The sequence below is a fragment of the Dendrobates tinctorius genome, unplaced genomic scaffold, assembly GCF_039654945.1.
Source record: "Dendrobates tinctorius isolate UK_male_01 unplaced genomic scaffold, ASM3965494v1 ptg000194l, whole genome shotgun sequence".
In the NCBI taxonomy this organism is placed as follows: Eukaryota; Metazoa; Chordata; class Amphibia; order Anura; family Dendrobatidae; genus Dendrobates; species Dendrobates tinctorius.
Window position 1 is genome coordinate 2439834 of NW_027361861.1, and position 14974 is coordinate 2454807.

General features: G+C 44.7%; 1 protein-coding gene across 2 annotated transcripts in view; it reads right to left on the bottom strand.

Moving 5' to 3' along the window:
• Positions 1 to 14974, bottom strand: part of RGS6 (regulator of G protein signaling 6) — a 629091-nt gene that overhangs the window by 58479 nt on the left and 555638 nt on the right. For both annotated transcript variants that reach the window (XM_073552710.1, XM_073552711.1), the window contains exons 13-16: positions 7733 to 7843; positions 6605 to 6730; positions 5866 to 6052; positions 2484 to 2573 (exon numbers count right to left, since the gene is read on the bottom strand). In XM_073552710.1, the coding sequence (XP_073408811.1) occupies positions 2484 to 2573; positions 5866 to 6052; positions 6605 to 6730; positions 7733 to 7843 (514 nt within the window). The remainder of the gene's footprint in view (positions 1 to 2483; positions 2574 to 5865; positions 6053 to 6604; positions 6731 to 7732; positions 7844 to 14974) is intronic.

The following is a 14974-nucleotide window of genomic DNA, read 5'->3' on the forward strand; positions in this document are numbered from 1 at the left end:
CACATATACTAATTTATTACCTCAGGTGGTCAGGTGGGCCATGGTGGAAGTAGGCCTCATAGTTCAGAGACCAGCTGGAGAGGGCTGCAGAAACGACTGTGGGGGATGGGGACACAGAGCAGAGAGGACTGATATCAACCCCCTGGTGCTGCCGTGCTGTCCAGTGCAGTGAGCCTCCTCCCTCGACCTCTTCTCTGTGAGGAGATGCTGCTGGGAATGGAACAGTGGAGGGAGCAGAAGACACACTGTAAGTCCTGCTCTTCCTCCACCGTTGTCCCCTGTTTGCTGTGCGGCCCGGGCACCCTGACTACAGGTGAGTACTCGCCGTTGTGACGCGCCATGCAGAAGGACAGAGACGGCAGCCAGTGAGCGCTCTCATCAGTCTGGTGAGGAAAGCGTTCATTGGCCAGCATCTCTCCCTGCATGACACGCCCCCTTTTTGAACTCCTGCACTCTGCGCACCGCTCTCTCCCCCTCTGGGGCCCCGATGCAGTTGCACTGACTGCACAGGCAGTAGTCCGCCCATGCCTGTCATTCTTTACTTCCTATTTAGTCCATGCAGATAAGTTACCACTGGACCGAATCACTGGATGCAGTAGTGACTAATACAGCACTGTTACAGCTAATAGTTCACTGCATCAGTCACATATCTGTCCTGACTGGAAGATGACACAGGAGGCACTGAAGTAGGATGACAAGGGATTGTTCAAGTGAGTATTACTTATTTCATAGTATTCTGAGAGTTGTTTTTTTAAATTAATTGGATAGACAACCCCTTTAATGTCATGTCAGATACAAGTTGTGCTATCAGACACAAGACTGTTTCTGAGACCGAAAAATCTGTATGGTATTAAATTTATAAAAAGTTTCATATTTTCAGATGCTAATCACTTATTCGATGAAGCTGCAACGTGGTGGCTGCAACGTGGGTAAGTTACTCGCCTTTCACACATCAAAAAGCTGTATGAAGATGGAGGTATTAGCGGGGTGTGTGGACTGTGCATGGGGGCGTTATGGTGGCATAATACCAGTGACTTCGACTGGCCAGGACCAGATGTTGAACAGTTCAATGAGGGAGACCATCACTCAAAAATAAACACTTTTTACTTAACGGTAAGTAGGTGAAACTATGTACAGTAGATAGCGGGTATAATACTTCACGAACGCTTCCTTTAACACATGGAGCATCTTCACATACATTGTTCTGTGCTGTCTCACTCAGTCCTCCATCTTCACTACCTCCTGGCACACTACTACAGTCCAGTAAGTGAGAGTCCTATTCTCAAACCGCAGTTCCACGTCCTCTCCCCTGTTAAAGGAACTAGTTTTCCAATATGGCCGATACATACCTTCTCAGTTTCTGATGCATTGGATCTCTCGTCCGGGGCACTCTCTTTGTCTCACGTTCTCTGTCGCACGTTCTCTGTCTCGTCCTGGCCCATTACCTCTCTGAGTTATAAATTCGGGGTCGTGCTGCTATGCGTCCTATCCCAGGACCCATCTCTGGTTGATAACTCTGTCTTTGTTAGTCTTCCTTTCTCTTTACTCAGGATCACAATATACACTGCCTCGTTCTTCTCCCACTTTGGGGCACCCATGTCATGCGGCTCTGCTTACTAGTTAGACCTTAGGTCTGCTTCTGTGGTACGATGGGCTCTATCTATCTTCCTGACCAGAAACTGTCTCTATCACTTCACCTTAGCCCTTTCCATGCTAGGTTAGTCCCAAATATTAACCCTAACGCTCCTTAGTGTTGGGCAAAACACAACGCTATCACCAATAACGCATACACAATGCTAGTATCTTAAAGGTGGAATGTGGGCAGTATTTCCATCTCTTTACAATGCAAGAGACACTCCCCTTGTCTCTCAGCTGAATGTTGAATAAAATCCGTACATAGTGTAATCTGTCTCTTGGAAATCCACATCCACTACACAAGCTCTTTATAGACTGCAGGGAAAAGATTTCTGTGGCATATATGGATGGTCAGGAGGATACTGCTGTGCATACAGTAAGGAGAAAGAAGGGAACTTTAGAAAACGAGCCATACAGCAGGCTCTTTTCAGGGATTAGATTCCCCTAAACTTACAAAATAGCATAAAAAGGAGGAATACTTTGTTGCCAGTTTTCCCTTAAAGTCTCTCAACTAAATAGCTTTGACTTTTTGTGTTTAAGACACATTACTTCAAAAGGCGATGATGGCGAATGGCAAAATAAATGTGCACAAACTACTAGAGCCAAGCCTTGGTCAAACTTCTCAAATTATTGTAAACTGGATCATCTCAATATTACAGCAGCTTATGCAATAAGGCATTTAACTATATTATGTTAAGTAGCTGGGAAGGAGATGACATTTAGTCCTCGTGCAAAGAAGATGAGTACAGACAAGGAAACACGGTTCTCATTTCCACACTAGTAGCAAGCAGCAGGCCAGAATCAGTAATGTGCAGTGGATGGAAAAGCATGTTCACCCCAAACTCTACCTTCTTTTTCATCATCAGTAAATCCTGGTAGGCGTTGGAACGCAAGAACCGTGCATAACTATCACTCTTCATGAGTTTGTAGATGTGTTCCTGCAAGACAAAACCGATGTTGAAGATAAACCCACAGAAAGGCCACTCGGTTCAAAGTATAACTGCGCCTCTACATCATACATAGCAAAGCATGGCGCCCTTCTCGTTTGTGTGGTAATACGGATTACTGACTGTTACCTAGGGCTGTGTAAAACAAAGTTATCAGTGCGATTAGACAAAAATATATATAAAGGAGTGTGAATGTTTTCATTTAGGGGATTAGCACACTACTGAGACTGGGGAAGGGAGATGAGGACTACTGTGATCGCTGGGAAAGTAAAAGGCACCTGCAGTCATTACCATACATGTACTAGGCCTATGTGGAGGGGAGTAATGGAAAGTCCAGGGACAGACATAGCTTTGGTGCAATCTGTGCGGCCGCATGCATAACCAAGGCAGGAAAGGAGCTTCTATCATAGACAGATTTCTTTGACCATACACTGTTCTTGCAGGGACCCTTTTTGGTCTGTGCCCGCCCTTGGTAAAGTCTGATGTGACAAAGAGGCCGATTTGTCTTAAAGGGATCCAATCACCCTCCCCAAAACGCCTGTAAATGGAGTATACAGTGTTGAAGGGGACTTAGCGCCTTTAAAAACCATACTAGCACTGTATCTGTTAGTGGTACAGTGCCTGAGAAATTCATTTTTAATTCATAAGCAAATGAGGAGGCTTCAGTGCACTCTTGGAGTGGCCAAGAGTTTGGTGCAAGGTTATGCCTCTTCATTTGCAAATTGTGGCTCTTCCACCACTTCTGATTGACAGCGCTCTCTTCCCCAAGCGAGCACTGTCTGAATGTGGCCAGTGTGTGTGGACGCCCGTGCAGGCAGTTGCCTTGGGTGTTCTCCTCCCTGCCTCCTTTCTTCTGATGCTGCTCGCTGCACTAATACACCCAGAAATGCAGTGATCAGCATCAAAAGACAGGAGACAGGGAGGAGAACGTGTATGGCCACTGAATGTGTGCTTGTCTGAACACACGCCGCCGGCATTCAGACACTACTCTGTTATGATTGAGTCACCGTAGGAGGCAAAAACAGAAATGCTAGCTAAGTCAAGAAAACCAGAGAGGTTGGCAGCTATCGGATTGCAGACCCCTGATCCTATCCACAACAACTAACAGTAGCCGTGGGGGGTTCCTACGATGTCCTAGACCCCTCGATCACAGCCGGAGAATTAAATAGACCTAAAGAAAGAAAGGGGAAATCTAAACTGCCCCAGAGCAGACCCCAAAGCAATAGGCAGCTCCCAACATATAATGACGGTGAAGCAAGATGAAAACACAAACACAGACAGAAAGATAGACTGAGCAAAGACGGGGCCCAAGCTAACTAGATAGGAAAGGACAGGAAGGCTGCTGTCTGCAATCCGTGAAAAACCCTATGAAAATAAGAGCCAACAGACTGACAGTGAAAAAGGCCCTGAAGACGCTAGGCTTCAAAAAAGCTATGTCAGTACTCAGGAATATTCTGAAGACAGCGCAACCGGCAAAAGGAGATTCAGCTCACCCCAGCAGGGAATGGCAGAATCCAGAAAAGCAAGGAAAACAAAAACAAAACACCAATGCTAACAGGCAAAGCAGAAAACTTTGCTTTAGAGGAGCAGGAATCAGACTGGTGTCCTAGAAGTCCACAGAGAAATCACCCGCAGGGCAGAAGGGCGTCGGCAGCCTTATATCCAGTCCGTGACTCCACTCAGCCAGTCATCCTCATTAGGCTCAGGTGCCTGATAATCAGGCTCATTACCTTCCTTTACCAGAATAGGGAGTTCACCAGACCTCAGTGATGAAGGGGAAAATGAACTCACAACACTACTCACTCTAGACAATGACTACTGCCAATCAGAGTCCGGGAAGGGCTTCAATATGCAAATGAAAAGGTGGAGCAGTGCACCAAGGATGACCTAAGCCTCCTCATTTGCATATGAATTATAAGTTATTTCCTCAAGCACTGTACCAGTAACAGGTACAGTGCTAGTATGGTTATTATAGGGAAAAGTCCACTGCAACACCGTAGAGTCCATGTAAAGTGCATTTATGGGGAGACGGACTCCATTTAAGGAGCAGTACTTAGTATAGTCAAGTTGCTGCTACTTCTGCTACATGGGAAACATTATTTCTAATACCATCAACAATGACAACAAAGAAATAGAGTTTACTGAAAACGATATTTCTTTATCAACAGTTAAAGGGATATTCCCATCTTTGGGTTACATGGCCCGAGATGTGAATGACTGCTTGCAGTTCCCCGCCACCAGAGCTGGAATTCTGAGAACAGTAGAGCACAGCTGCGCTATGCTGTTTGCTTAACTCCCATAGAAATTAATGAGAGTTATGGAAACAGAACAGCAAAGCGTAACTCCCAACAATGCAGCTCGCCATTTCCACAACTCCCATTCATTTCTATGGGCGTTAAGCAAACAGCAAAGCGTAAATCTACTCAGTTGTTTTTGTAACATTTGTCCTAGAGACCTAGATCCAGTTACTGACATCTCGACCATGAAAGGCAGAGATTGAAATAACTCTCTGGCTCCTTTTATATCTTAAATTTTACTATTTTTATCTAGTCTAAAGGATAACATCTCTGCTTGCAGAGAGAGTGACAGTGTAAGGAGACTTATAGGCCATGCAATGCTCCCTTGGTAAATAAAATATGCAAGTGCCACCTATTGGAAATGAAAGACAATATTGACACTTTAACGAGCCTTGCCATTTAATCTATCTCTGAAAATAAAGTTACCTGGTTTGGCTTTCAACCTAAGTCATGTGACAAAGCTCGTTAAAGGGTCGATATTGACTTTTAGGATCTCTACTTCCAGTACGTGGCACTAGAGATCAAGTCCTCTCCCTCTCTGAAGAGGCAGCTCGTCAATTTTCCTTTTTATCATTTGCATTTCATGTCTATCGATTCTATGATTTGCCTGGACTCAGTAACTCTGTGGATGAGCTACTGCAGGAGGCTGCTCTGATATCTGATAAACCAAACACTCCGAGGAGGACACAGGCATTGGCAATTTCACTACCATCATCTGTACTCCAGAGGAGTATGTTTTGATATCAATGCAGCTGAAGGAAAGCAAATAGACTGGGGGAAAAGCAGGGGTTTGGATGCCATTTACATGCAATTTTTGCACAGGAATGAAGGCAAATCCCCTAACAAAGCAATTTATGAAGTTTCATAACTTTCCATACTGACCAAAAATCATTAAAAAACAAAGTTTAGTTATGCCTTTACTGTAAAAATGAAGTAAAAAAAATAATTCAATCATTAAATTTTTTTAACTCTCTTTCATCTGATACCTGTGCATCTTCAAATGTGTACCTCCCAGGATCCTTAACATTTTGGCTTGTCTTCTCAAAACTGTGGGAGTCTAAATTGATGGCACTTTGCGCCCCAGGGGCCAAAAACTCTTGCCATATTTCTTCTACCCTTTTCGGTACTTCCTGCAAAGGCTGCTTCTTCAGATCTTGGACAACCAGCCAAAACCTAATAATAATAATATAATAATAATAATAATAATAATAATAATAATAATACAATTATAGTTAGCTCTTTACCATTGTGCTAGTGTCACAAGATAACCAATATCGCCATCTAGTGGGAAGGGATGTACATTGTTTATAAAATCATACTCCATTCGGTACATGCACTTGATTGTTATTTGGATTATTAAATATGCCAAATGAGCTCAGTGATGCACAAAATGCAGTGTGAACGGTGGATTTAATATCCAAAATACTTAAGGAGTTAAAAAAGTTTTCCGAGCACAAAGTCTATAAGGTCATTTACATGTCTTCCCTTAAAGGGATTGTCCAGCCCAAGTCTGAGGGGAAATAAAATCACTTAAAGTATCAAAAGATTCTTCAAAGAGAGTCTGTTCACATGTCTCCTTAATTTCTGTCAAGTGCAGTGTGGATCTTCTGAAGATCGTATATTCATCACTGTTCCTAGTCTCATCACGCATGGTGAGAAATTATATTTCTTAGAATTAAATAACTGCAATAACCATAGCAGCCTATATAAAATTAATTCACTAACCTGAGGTTTTCAGAACTGAACTCTGACTCCACAAAGCGAAGAAACTGCTCTCGTCCTACTGGGTCTTTAAGCATTTCATCCACAGAGAAACCCCACCTCTTCACACGCTGCTGAGTAGGCTCTTTGCTTTTAAAGGACAAGTAAGTAGATATGGATTGTAGTAAAACATTGATACTTCACAATGTATTTTTGTTCATTTCTATTTCAGAGATGGAGACTTAAAGGGAATATGTCTGCAGGTTTTTGCTACATAATCCGAGAGCAGAATAATATAAAGCAAGATACTCTGATTCCAGTGATATGTCTCTTACTGGGCTGCTTGGTTCAGTTTTCATAGAATCTCTGTTTTCTCTGCTGTAGATATAGCAACGGTCAGAATGCTGAGCTGTGTATAACCCCGCCCACACCACTGATTGGCAGCAAACTGCCAATCAGGGGTGGGGGCAGCGTTACACAGATTAGCCTGACTGGCCTGCACATAAGACCTAGTCCTGCAGTGATAATCTCCTGCTGATGAAACACTGATTGTATAGAAACTACAGCACACAGCCTAGTAAGTGACACATCACTATAATCAGGCTCTATTTCTCTATATTATGCTGCTTTCAGACTAAGTAGAAAAAACTGCTGACAGATTGCTATAAATCTAGATATAAAGACTGTGAACATGGTAATATTTTGAAAGTCCACGACCTCTAATTACAATGTTAATATTTTGTTATCATAGCTAGACTGACATAAACAAAGTAAGGATATTTTACTAAATATTTTACTAATGCATTTTTTTATAACTGATAATTTCACCCTTCCTTCAGGTGAGGTTTGCAAATAAATGGGCATCTTACAGCAGGGACATTGCACAGCAAAGCTTCCGCAGTTAGACTTTGTTGGTCAAAAGAGGACTTAAAATTTAACAGTGTGAATCAGAAGAGGCACAGCTTAAAATATGTCTTGAAATCACAATATTCTGAAAAAGGGGCTATTTACACTGAAATATGATGTTAAGTACCCTCATAAGAAGATGGTGAGGACGTTGGTGAAAATAATGGTATAGTAACCACACTAACCATATAAGAACGCCCACAGAATAAAAACAGCATATTGTAATGATAAGGTTTAAATATTTACCTCATTTCTAAATCCCAGAAAGTTGTGTCATCACTTATCCATGGATTGGAAGGATCAGGCGCGGTAAGGAAAGGATCATACTCTGTGTATTGTTCGGAAAAAGCAATAAAGCTGCAGAATACAGAAATAAATGTTCTTCGTGTTAATAACTATCACAATCTAAGTAAACATCTGGCGGAAGAGAATTTAGAACACATTTTAGGTGATCAAGGCACATGTAATTCAACCAAATGTATGGTGTCTATAATACCGAGCAGAAGACTTCTAGATCTAGAAGGCTGCTCATGAACATTACCCTTCTCACTACAGCCAATGTTTGCTTTTATACTCTTGATTTTTTTCTTCTTTATTGCAAGCGTCATAACTTCTTTATTCTTTACCTTAAACACAACTTATATGAGAACTTGTTCCAGAACAAAACCATACAGTGGCCAAAACCTTCCAGGCATGGACAGATCCTCCAAAAAAAAAAAAAAAGGCAGCACACTATTTAGGAAAAAAATAGAAATAGCTAATAAATAGCACATTGAGGCTCAACAATGTTTGGGTTCAACTAAGAACCTTTGCAACATTTATCTTTTTCCGTTATTCAAGAACTACGTCTTTTAGAGCCAGGATGCGCTAAAGGAGAGTGATGACAACTTTTCTCTTCTGAATTCCCCATAGGTGTTTGGTTGAGGTCAGATCAGGAGACACTTGGCCACTGAATCACTTTCACTCTGTTCTTCAGAAATGAAACAAATGTGTGTTTTGGATCATTGTCATGTTAAAAAAGTGCATGTCTACCAATAGTGATGGGAGCATCTTCTCTTTCAATATAGAGCAGTACATCTGTGAATTCAAGATACCATTAATGAGCTGCAGCTCCACAACACCAGCAGCTCATGCAGCCCCACATAAGGACACTGCCACCACCATGTCTCACCAAGTGGCCAAATGGGTGTTTTACAGAATTCATAAAAATTAAAAATTTACTAATGAAATGTCATTTTGCTCCATAGTTTGAATTTTTACAAAAAGTAATAAAAACAGTTTTTTTATATCTTCTATATCTTCTGAAGATGCCAGTGCCTAATAAGCAGGTGTAAAGTATTGTTTAAGCACAAATCAGGATCAGTAATGAAGGAGCTCCATTTTGATTTTGGAGCACAGATTTTGCTGGAATGGTTTTCAGGTGTCCTGTTCCATTGTACTAATACCACAAGGGCTGTGCCAGTGTAAATGCCCCTGAAATGACTCCATTTTAGAAATTTCCCCCAACATAAAATTCATATAAAGATGTATTATTAAGTGTTTAAACGCCAAACATTGGACTGCACAGATTATTATGATGCTGATTATGTGATACAAAACATTTACAGCAGGGTTGGGGAACCTCAGGCCCGGGGGCAGCTGTGTTTTGATGTTTATCGGCCCTTTAATTTATTTTTGCTCTGTGAGCACGTGCGTCGCAAGCAATTAAAGATAACATCCTTACATTGGCCAGTGCCAAAGTCAGGATGTACTTTGTGGGTGGTGTGATGGGTGCTTGTCCCACAGAAGAAGACAGCAACAACACCAGCCCCGCCTGTGATGTCTAAACTGCAGCCTAATGTCTCCTGTGATGTCAATACTGCAGCCCCCATGTCTCATGTGATGTCTATACTGCAGACCCCATGTCTGTCTCATGTGATGTCTATACTGTAGCCCCCATGTCTCTTGTTATGTCTATAGTGCAACCCCAATGTCTGCTATGATATCTATACCGTAGCATCCCCCATGTCTCGTGATGTATATACTCCAGCCTCAGTGTCTCTAATGTGATGAATATACTCCAGCCCTGGTGTGTCCTATGTGATGTATATACAACAGCCCTGGTGTCTCCTATGTGATGAATATACAATAATCTCAGTGTCTATAACGTGATGTATATACAGCAGTCTCAATGTCTCCTATGTGTTGTATTTACAGCAGTCTCAGTGTCTCCTATGTGATGCCCATATAGCAGTCTCAGTGTCTCCTATGTAATGTACAGTGTGTCCGTAAAGTCATGGTGCACTTTTGACCAGTCACAGGAAAGTATACAGTATACCACAATCCCCGGATCTGACGCCCTTAGACTTTTACTTTTGGGGTTATGTGAAGCAACATGTGTACATTGAATGTATCAATGACATTAATCACTTAATACAGAGAATCACAGACGTTATTCACTCTGTTACACCAGACGTCCTTACCCGTGTGTGGCAAGAACTTCATTATCGTTTGGATGTGTGTAGGGCAACAAATGGAGCCCACATCGGACTGCACTGAATAGGTATGAAACTGCAAGAGGTTTTCTTTTATTTGGAGCAGATTTCACATTTCTATTATTTTTTGTTGCTTCCCAGTGACTGGTCAAAAGTGCACCATGACTTTACGGATACACTGTACATAAAGAAGTCTCCGGGTATCCTATGTAATGTATATACAGCAGTCTCAGTGTCTCCTATGTGATGTACATAAAGCAGTTTGGTGTCTTCTATGTGATGTACATATACTGTATATACAGCAGTCTTGGTGTGATGTACGTACAGCAGTCTTGGTGTGATGTACGTACAGCAGTCTCAGTGTCTCCTATGTGATGTATTTACAGTGTCACAATTCTTCTGCTCAGAGTGTCTGGGACTCTGTATTTCTTGACCAAGTTCGCACACACTGCAGCAGGAATTTTAGCCCACTCCTCCATACAGATCATCTCCAGATCTTTCAGGTTTCGGGACTGTCACTGGACAACATTGAGTTTCATCTTCCTCAAAAGCTTTTCTATTGGGTTCAGATCTTGAGACTGGCTAAGTCACACCAGGACCTTGAAATGCTTCTTTCGCAGCCACTCCCTATTTGCTATGGCTGTGTATTTTGAGTTATTCTCTTGCTGGAAGACCCAGCCATGACCCATCTTCAATGCTCTTACTGACGGAAGGAGGTTTATGGCCAAAATCTCGCGATACATGACTCCATCCATCCTCCCTTCAATACAGTGCAGTCACCCTGTCCCCTTTGCAGAAATGCACCCCCAAAGTATTTTGTTTACCCCACCATGCTTCACGGTTTGGACGGTGTTCTCTTGGTTGTACTTATCCTTTTTCTTCCTCCAAACACGACAAGTGGAGTTGATACCAAAAAGTTCTATTTTCATCTGACCACATTACTTTCTCCCATGCCAGATGGTCATTGGTGAACTTCAAACCGGCCTGGACATGTGCTGGTGTGAGCAGAGGGACCTTGCGTGCCCTGCAGGATTTTAATCCATGACAGCGTAGTGTGATACTAATGGGAATGTTTGAGACTGTGGTCCCAGCTCTCTTCAAGTCATTGCCCAGATCCACCCATGTAGTTGTAGGCAGATACCGGACCTTTATCAGAATCATCCTTACAGCACAAGGCGAGATCTTGCATAGAGCCCCAGACCGAGGAAGATTGACAGTCATCTTGTGTTTTTTCCATTTTCTAATATATGTGCCAACAGTTGCTGCCTTCTCACCAAGCTGCTTGTCTATTGTCCTGTAGCACATCCCAGCCTTATGCAGGTCTACAATTTTCTCCCTGTTGTCCTTGGACGGCTCATTGGTCTTGGTGGCCATGGTGGAGAGGTTGTAGTGTGATTGAACTTGTTATATGTATAAAAGACACATATACACACAATCAATTAGGTGCAATTAATACAGGTAATGAGTGCAGAGCAGGAGGGCTTCTTAAAGAAAAACTAACAGGTCTGTGAGATGCAGAATGCTTGCTGGTTGGTAGATGATTAAATATATATTTCAGGCAATAAAATGTGATTTAATTATGTAAAAATTAAACAATGTGATTTGCTTTTTTTATTTTTAGATTCTGTTTCTCAAAGTTGAAGTGTACCTATGATAAAAATTACAGACCTCTCCAATCTTTGTAGGTGGAAAAACTTGCTGTCATGACTCTGGACAGGATGGTTTCACCTCCATCTTGGTGAGGCCACGGTTAATTTTAGTCCGCCTCTCTTTGGTTTTGGGGTGGCTATTTAATGTGGGCAGTTCCTGGATTTAGTGTCGGTGATACTTCCGTATACTCGTGTTACAGAACCACTCAGCACCCAGAATATGTTGTGCAGTTATATGTATATATAATAGGTTCCATGTGAGATGCATGTCCCTAATGTATCAGCAGTGTCCGCCCTCCCCCTACCTTTGTAATTCCCACAGTAAACATACGCAGGCTCCGGCCACCTGCTGCTTTTGTAATGCATGTCTGGCCTGACGCATGTCTATTGGCCGGCCCCCTGTATCTGTGTGATATATTCTGTGTCCTGTGAGTAAAGTGTTGTCAGACTGGAAATACATGGAGAAGCAGTGATCTTTTATATGCGCCCATGCACTCAGAGGAATTCCAGCCAGCATCCTTCATTCAGACTCCAGCCAACGCAGAGCGGACCTCCGAAAACACGGGGTGGTACTGAAAGAGGTACCCCAGCTTGGAAGACCCCGTTACCTGGTGGCAGCCAGCGGGATTTGATACCCCTTCTACAGGAGGAAAGGAATGAATGGAAAATAATTACCAGAAGTTAAAGAGGACTACATTAAAAGACCTGGTGGAAGCCCGAGGGTTGATCGCCAGCAACAAAACAAAAGCGGATTTGACAGCAGCCATCATGGAACACGACAGTGCAGCGCCCCCCAATGTGAATGTGGAGGAGACCGAATTCCAGAGGGAGGTAAAGAACAGACTGGCGTTCTATGGCCCAAACCCTGCAGTAGAGATCATACGAGAGGTGATGGCTGATGTGCGTACTGATCTGAAGGAAAAGATGGCCGAGCGGACCAGGATAGAGCTAGCCAAGATGGAGATGGCAGAGCGGACCAAAGTGGAGCTGGCCAAGATGGAGATGGCAGAGCAGAGAGAGGAGAGTCAGCGAGCAGGGGGAGCTCTGGCCTTCGACCAGGTACCTTCAACAGTAAGCCACAAAAAGATCCAGTACAATGCCTTCCGACAGTTGGGGGAGGCAGAGGAAGACATTGATGGCTTTCTGCAGGACTTTGAGCGGCAGTGTGCTCTTCATCAAGTGAAGCCGGAGGAACGGGTTCAGATTCTGGCCAGCAAGCTGACAGGCCGGGCAGCGTACGCCTATCGCACGGTACCTGAAGAGGACTGTATGGACTATGAGCGGATCAAAGAAGTGATCTTGGCCCGGTATGCGCTGACACCAGAGGCCTACCGCCAAAAGTTCAGCGGACTTATAAAACGCGTAACCGATACCCACGCTGAATGGGCCTGTAAATTACGGCGGTCACTGCTACAGTGGGTACAAGGGAGCCAAGCAACCACTAAGGAGGACGTCCTCCAGCTCTTCCTGTTAGAACGATTCTTTAATGGACTAAACCCCGAGACACAGGAATGGCTTCGGGACAGGCGGCCAACGACTCTTGAGGAAGCTGCTCGTCTGGCCGATGAACATCATGATGCCAGGAGGCCGCAGTTGTCCGGATCAAAGGTGGTCACTAGGGGCCCGCCCATGAACCTGGAGGGCCCCAAACCACCGAAGATTGTAGGGGGACCAGCTAGAAATCCGGCCTACAACAGTCCCCCTGGGGCACGATGCCACACCTGTCGTCTGCTGGGCCACCTGCAAAGACAATGCCCCAACCGGACTCAGCATACCCAGTGGCCAAAGGCGGGAACAGCTACCTTCAGCCGGGCTGCTGTACACTGCTACCAAGGTGAAGCTGACTCGGCATTGGGGGCTACGATTAACCAAGGGGTGGAAGAGATGGAGGAAGTGCTGCATGAAGTAGACCTCGTGCAGGCAGCTCGGGCAGATAATCGACAACAGCATCGACAAGTCGTGTGGGTTAATGGGAAACGTATGCAGGGACTAAGAGATTCCGGGGTAACTTTGACCCTTGTGAAGCCTCATCTCGTCCGGGACCAAGAGAAGACGGACCGGACAATGGCAGTCCGTGTAGCAGGGGGAGCCATACATCGACTACCCACTGCCAGGATTCACCTGAACTGGGGAGTCGGGGATGGCCTTGTTGAGGTCGGCTTGATGGAGGATTTCCCTGCAGACGTCTTGCTGGGAAATGACTTGGGGCCCATGTTGTCTGCATTCTCGGTGGCCCCTCTGGCTGAGACATATCCTGTGACCACCCGGAGACAAGCTCGAGCTGCGGAGGTGGAATCACACTCAGAGGCCCAGGTAAGACATTCCAGCCCTACACGTATTCCCATAGCCAGACACATTTCTTGGGCCACCCCAGATGAATTTAAGAGGGAGTTACTTGAGGATCCTTCATTAGAGGGATATCGTGGGAAGGCACAGGAGGGGAGAGGGGTACTGGAAGGGGAACAGTTTGTATGGAAGCAGGGACTCCTCTACCGGATCACAGAGCAGCACCACACAGGGACGAGCCCCACTATAAAACAACAGCTGGTAGTTCCCAAGAAGTATAGGCAGGAGTTACTGCGAATCTCTCATGATATACCCTTGGCCGGGCACTTCGGTGTCAGTCGCACCAGGCATCGTCTGACACAAAACTTCTTTTGGCCGGGGGTAACCTATGATGTTCGTCAGTACTGCCAGACCTGTGACAGTTGTCAGCGCATTGGCAAGAGGGGGGATCGATGCAAGGCCAGATTATGCCCCCTCCCCATTGCGGAGGGACCATTTAGCCGAGTAGCGGTCGATCTGATAGGGCCGTTAGCCAAACCCAGTCCGTCCGGGAAAAAGTATATATTGACAGTGGTAGATTATGCCACACGGTATCCAGAGGCGGTTGCGTTACCTAACATACTGGCAGAGACGGTGGCGGCCGCCCTGCTCCAGGTTTTCTCACGGGTTGGATTTCCCCGGGAGATTATCTCGGACCAGGGTACCCAGTTTACAGCAGAGGTGACCAACCAACTGTGGAAGCTGTGCGGCGTAAAGTCCATTAGAAGCGCCCCATACCACCCGCAAACCAATGGGTTGTGTGAACGCTTTAACGGGACAGTAAAACAGCTCATTGGGACTTTTACCAGGACCTACAGGGACTGGGAGAAATTCTTGCCACACCTCCTGTTTGCCTATCGGGAGGTGCCCCAAGAATCCATGGGGTTCTCCCCGTTCGAGCTGGTATACGGGAGACGGGTAAGGGGACCCCTAGACTTAGTGCTGGAACACTGGGAAGGGGAGGGCCTCATAGAAGGGGTACCTATTGTACCCTATGTGCTGGAATTCCGGGACCACCTACAGGAGCTGACCCAGGTTGT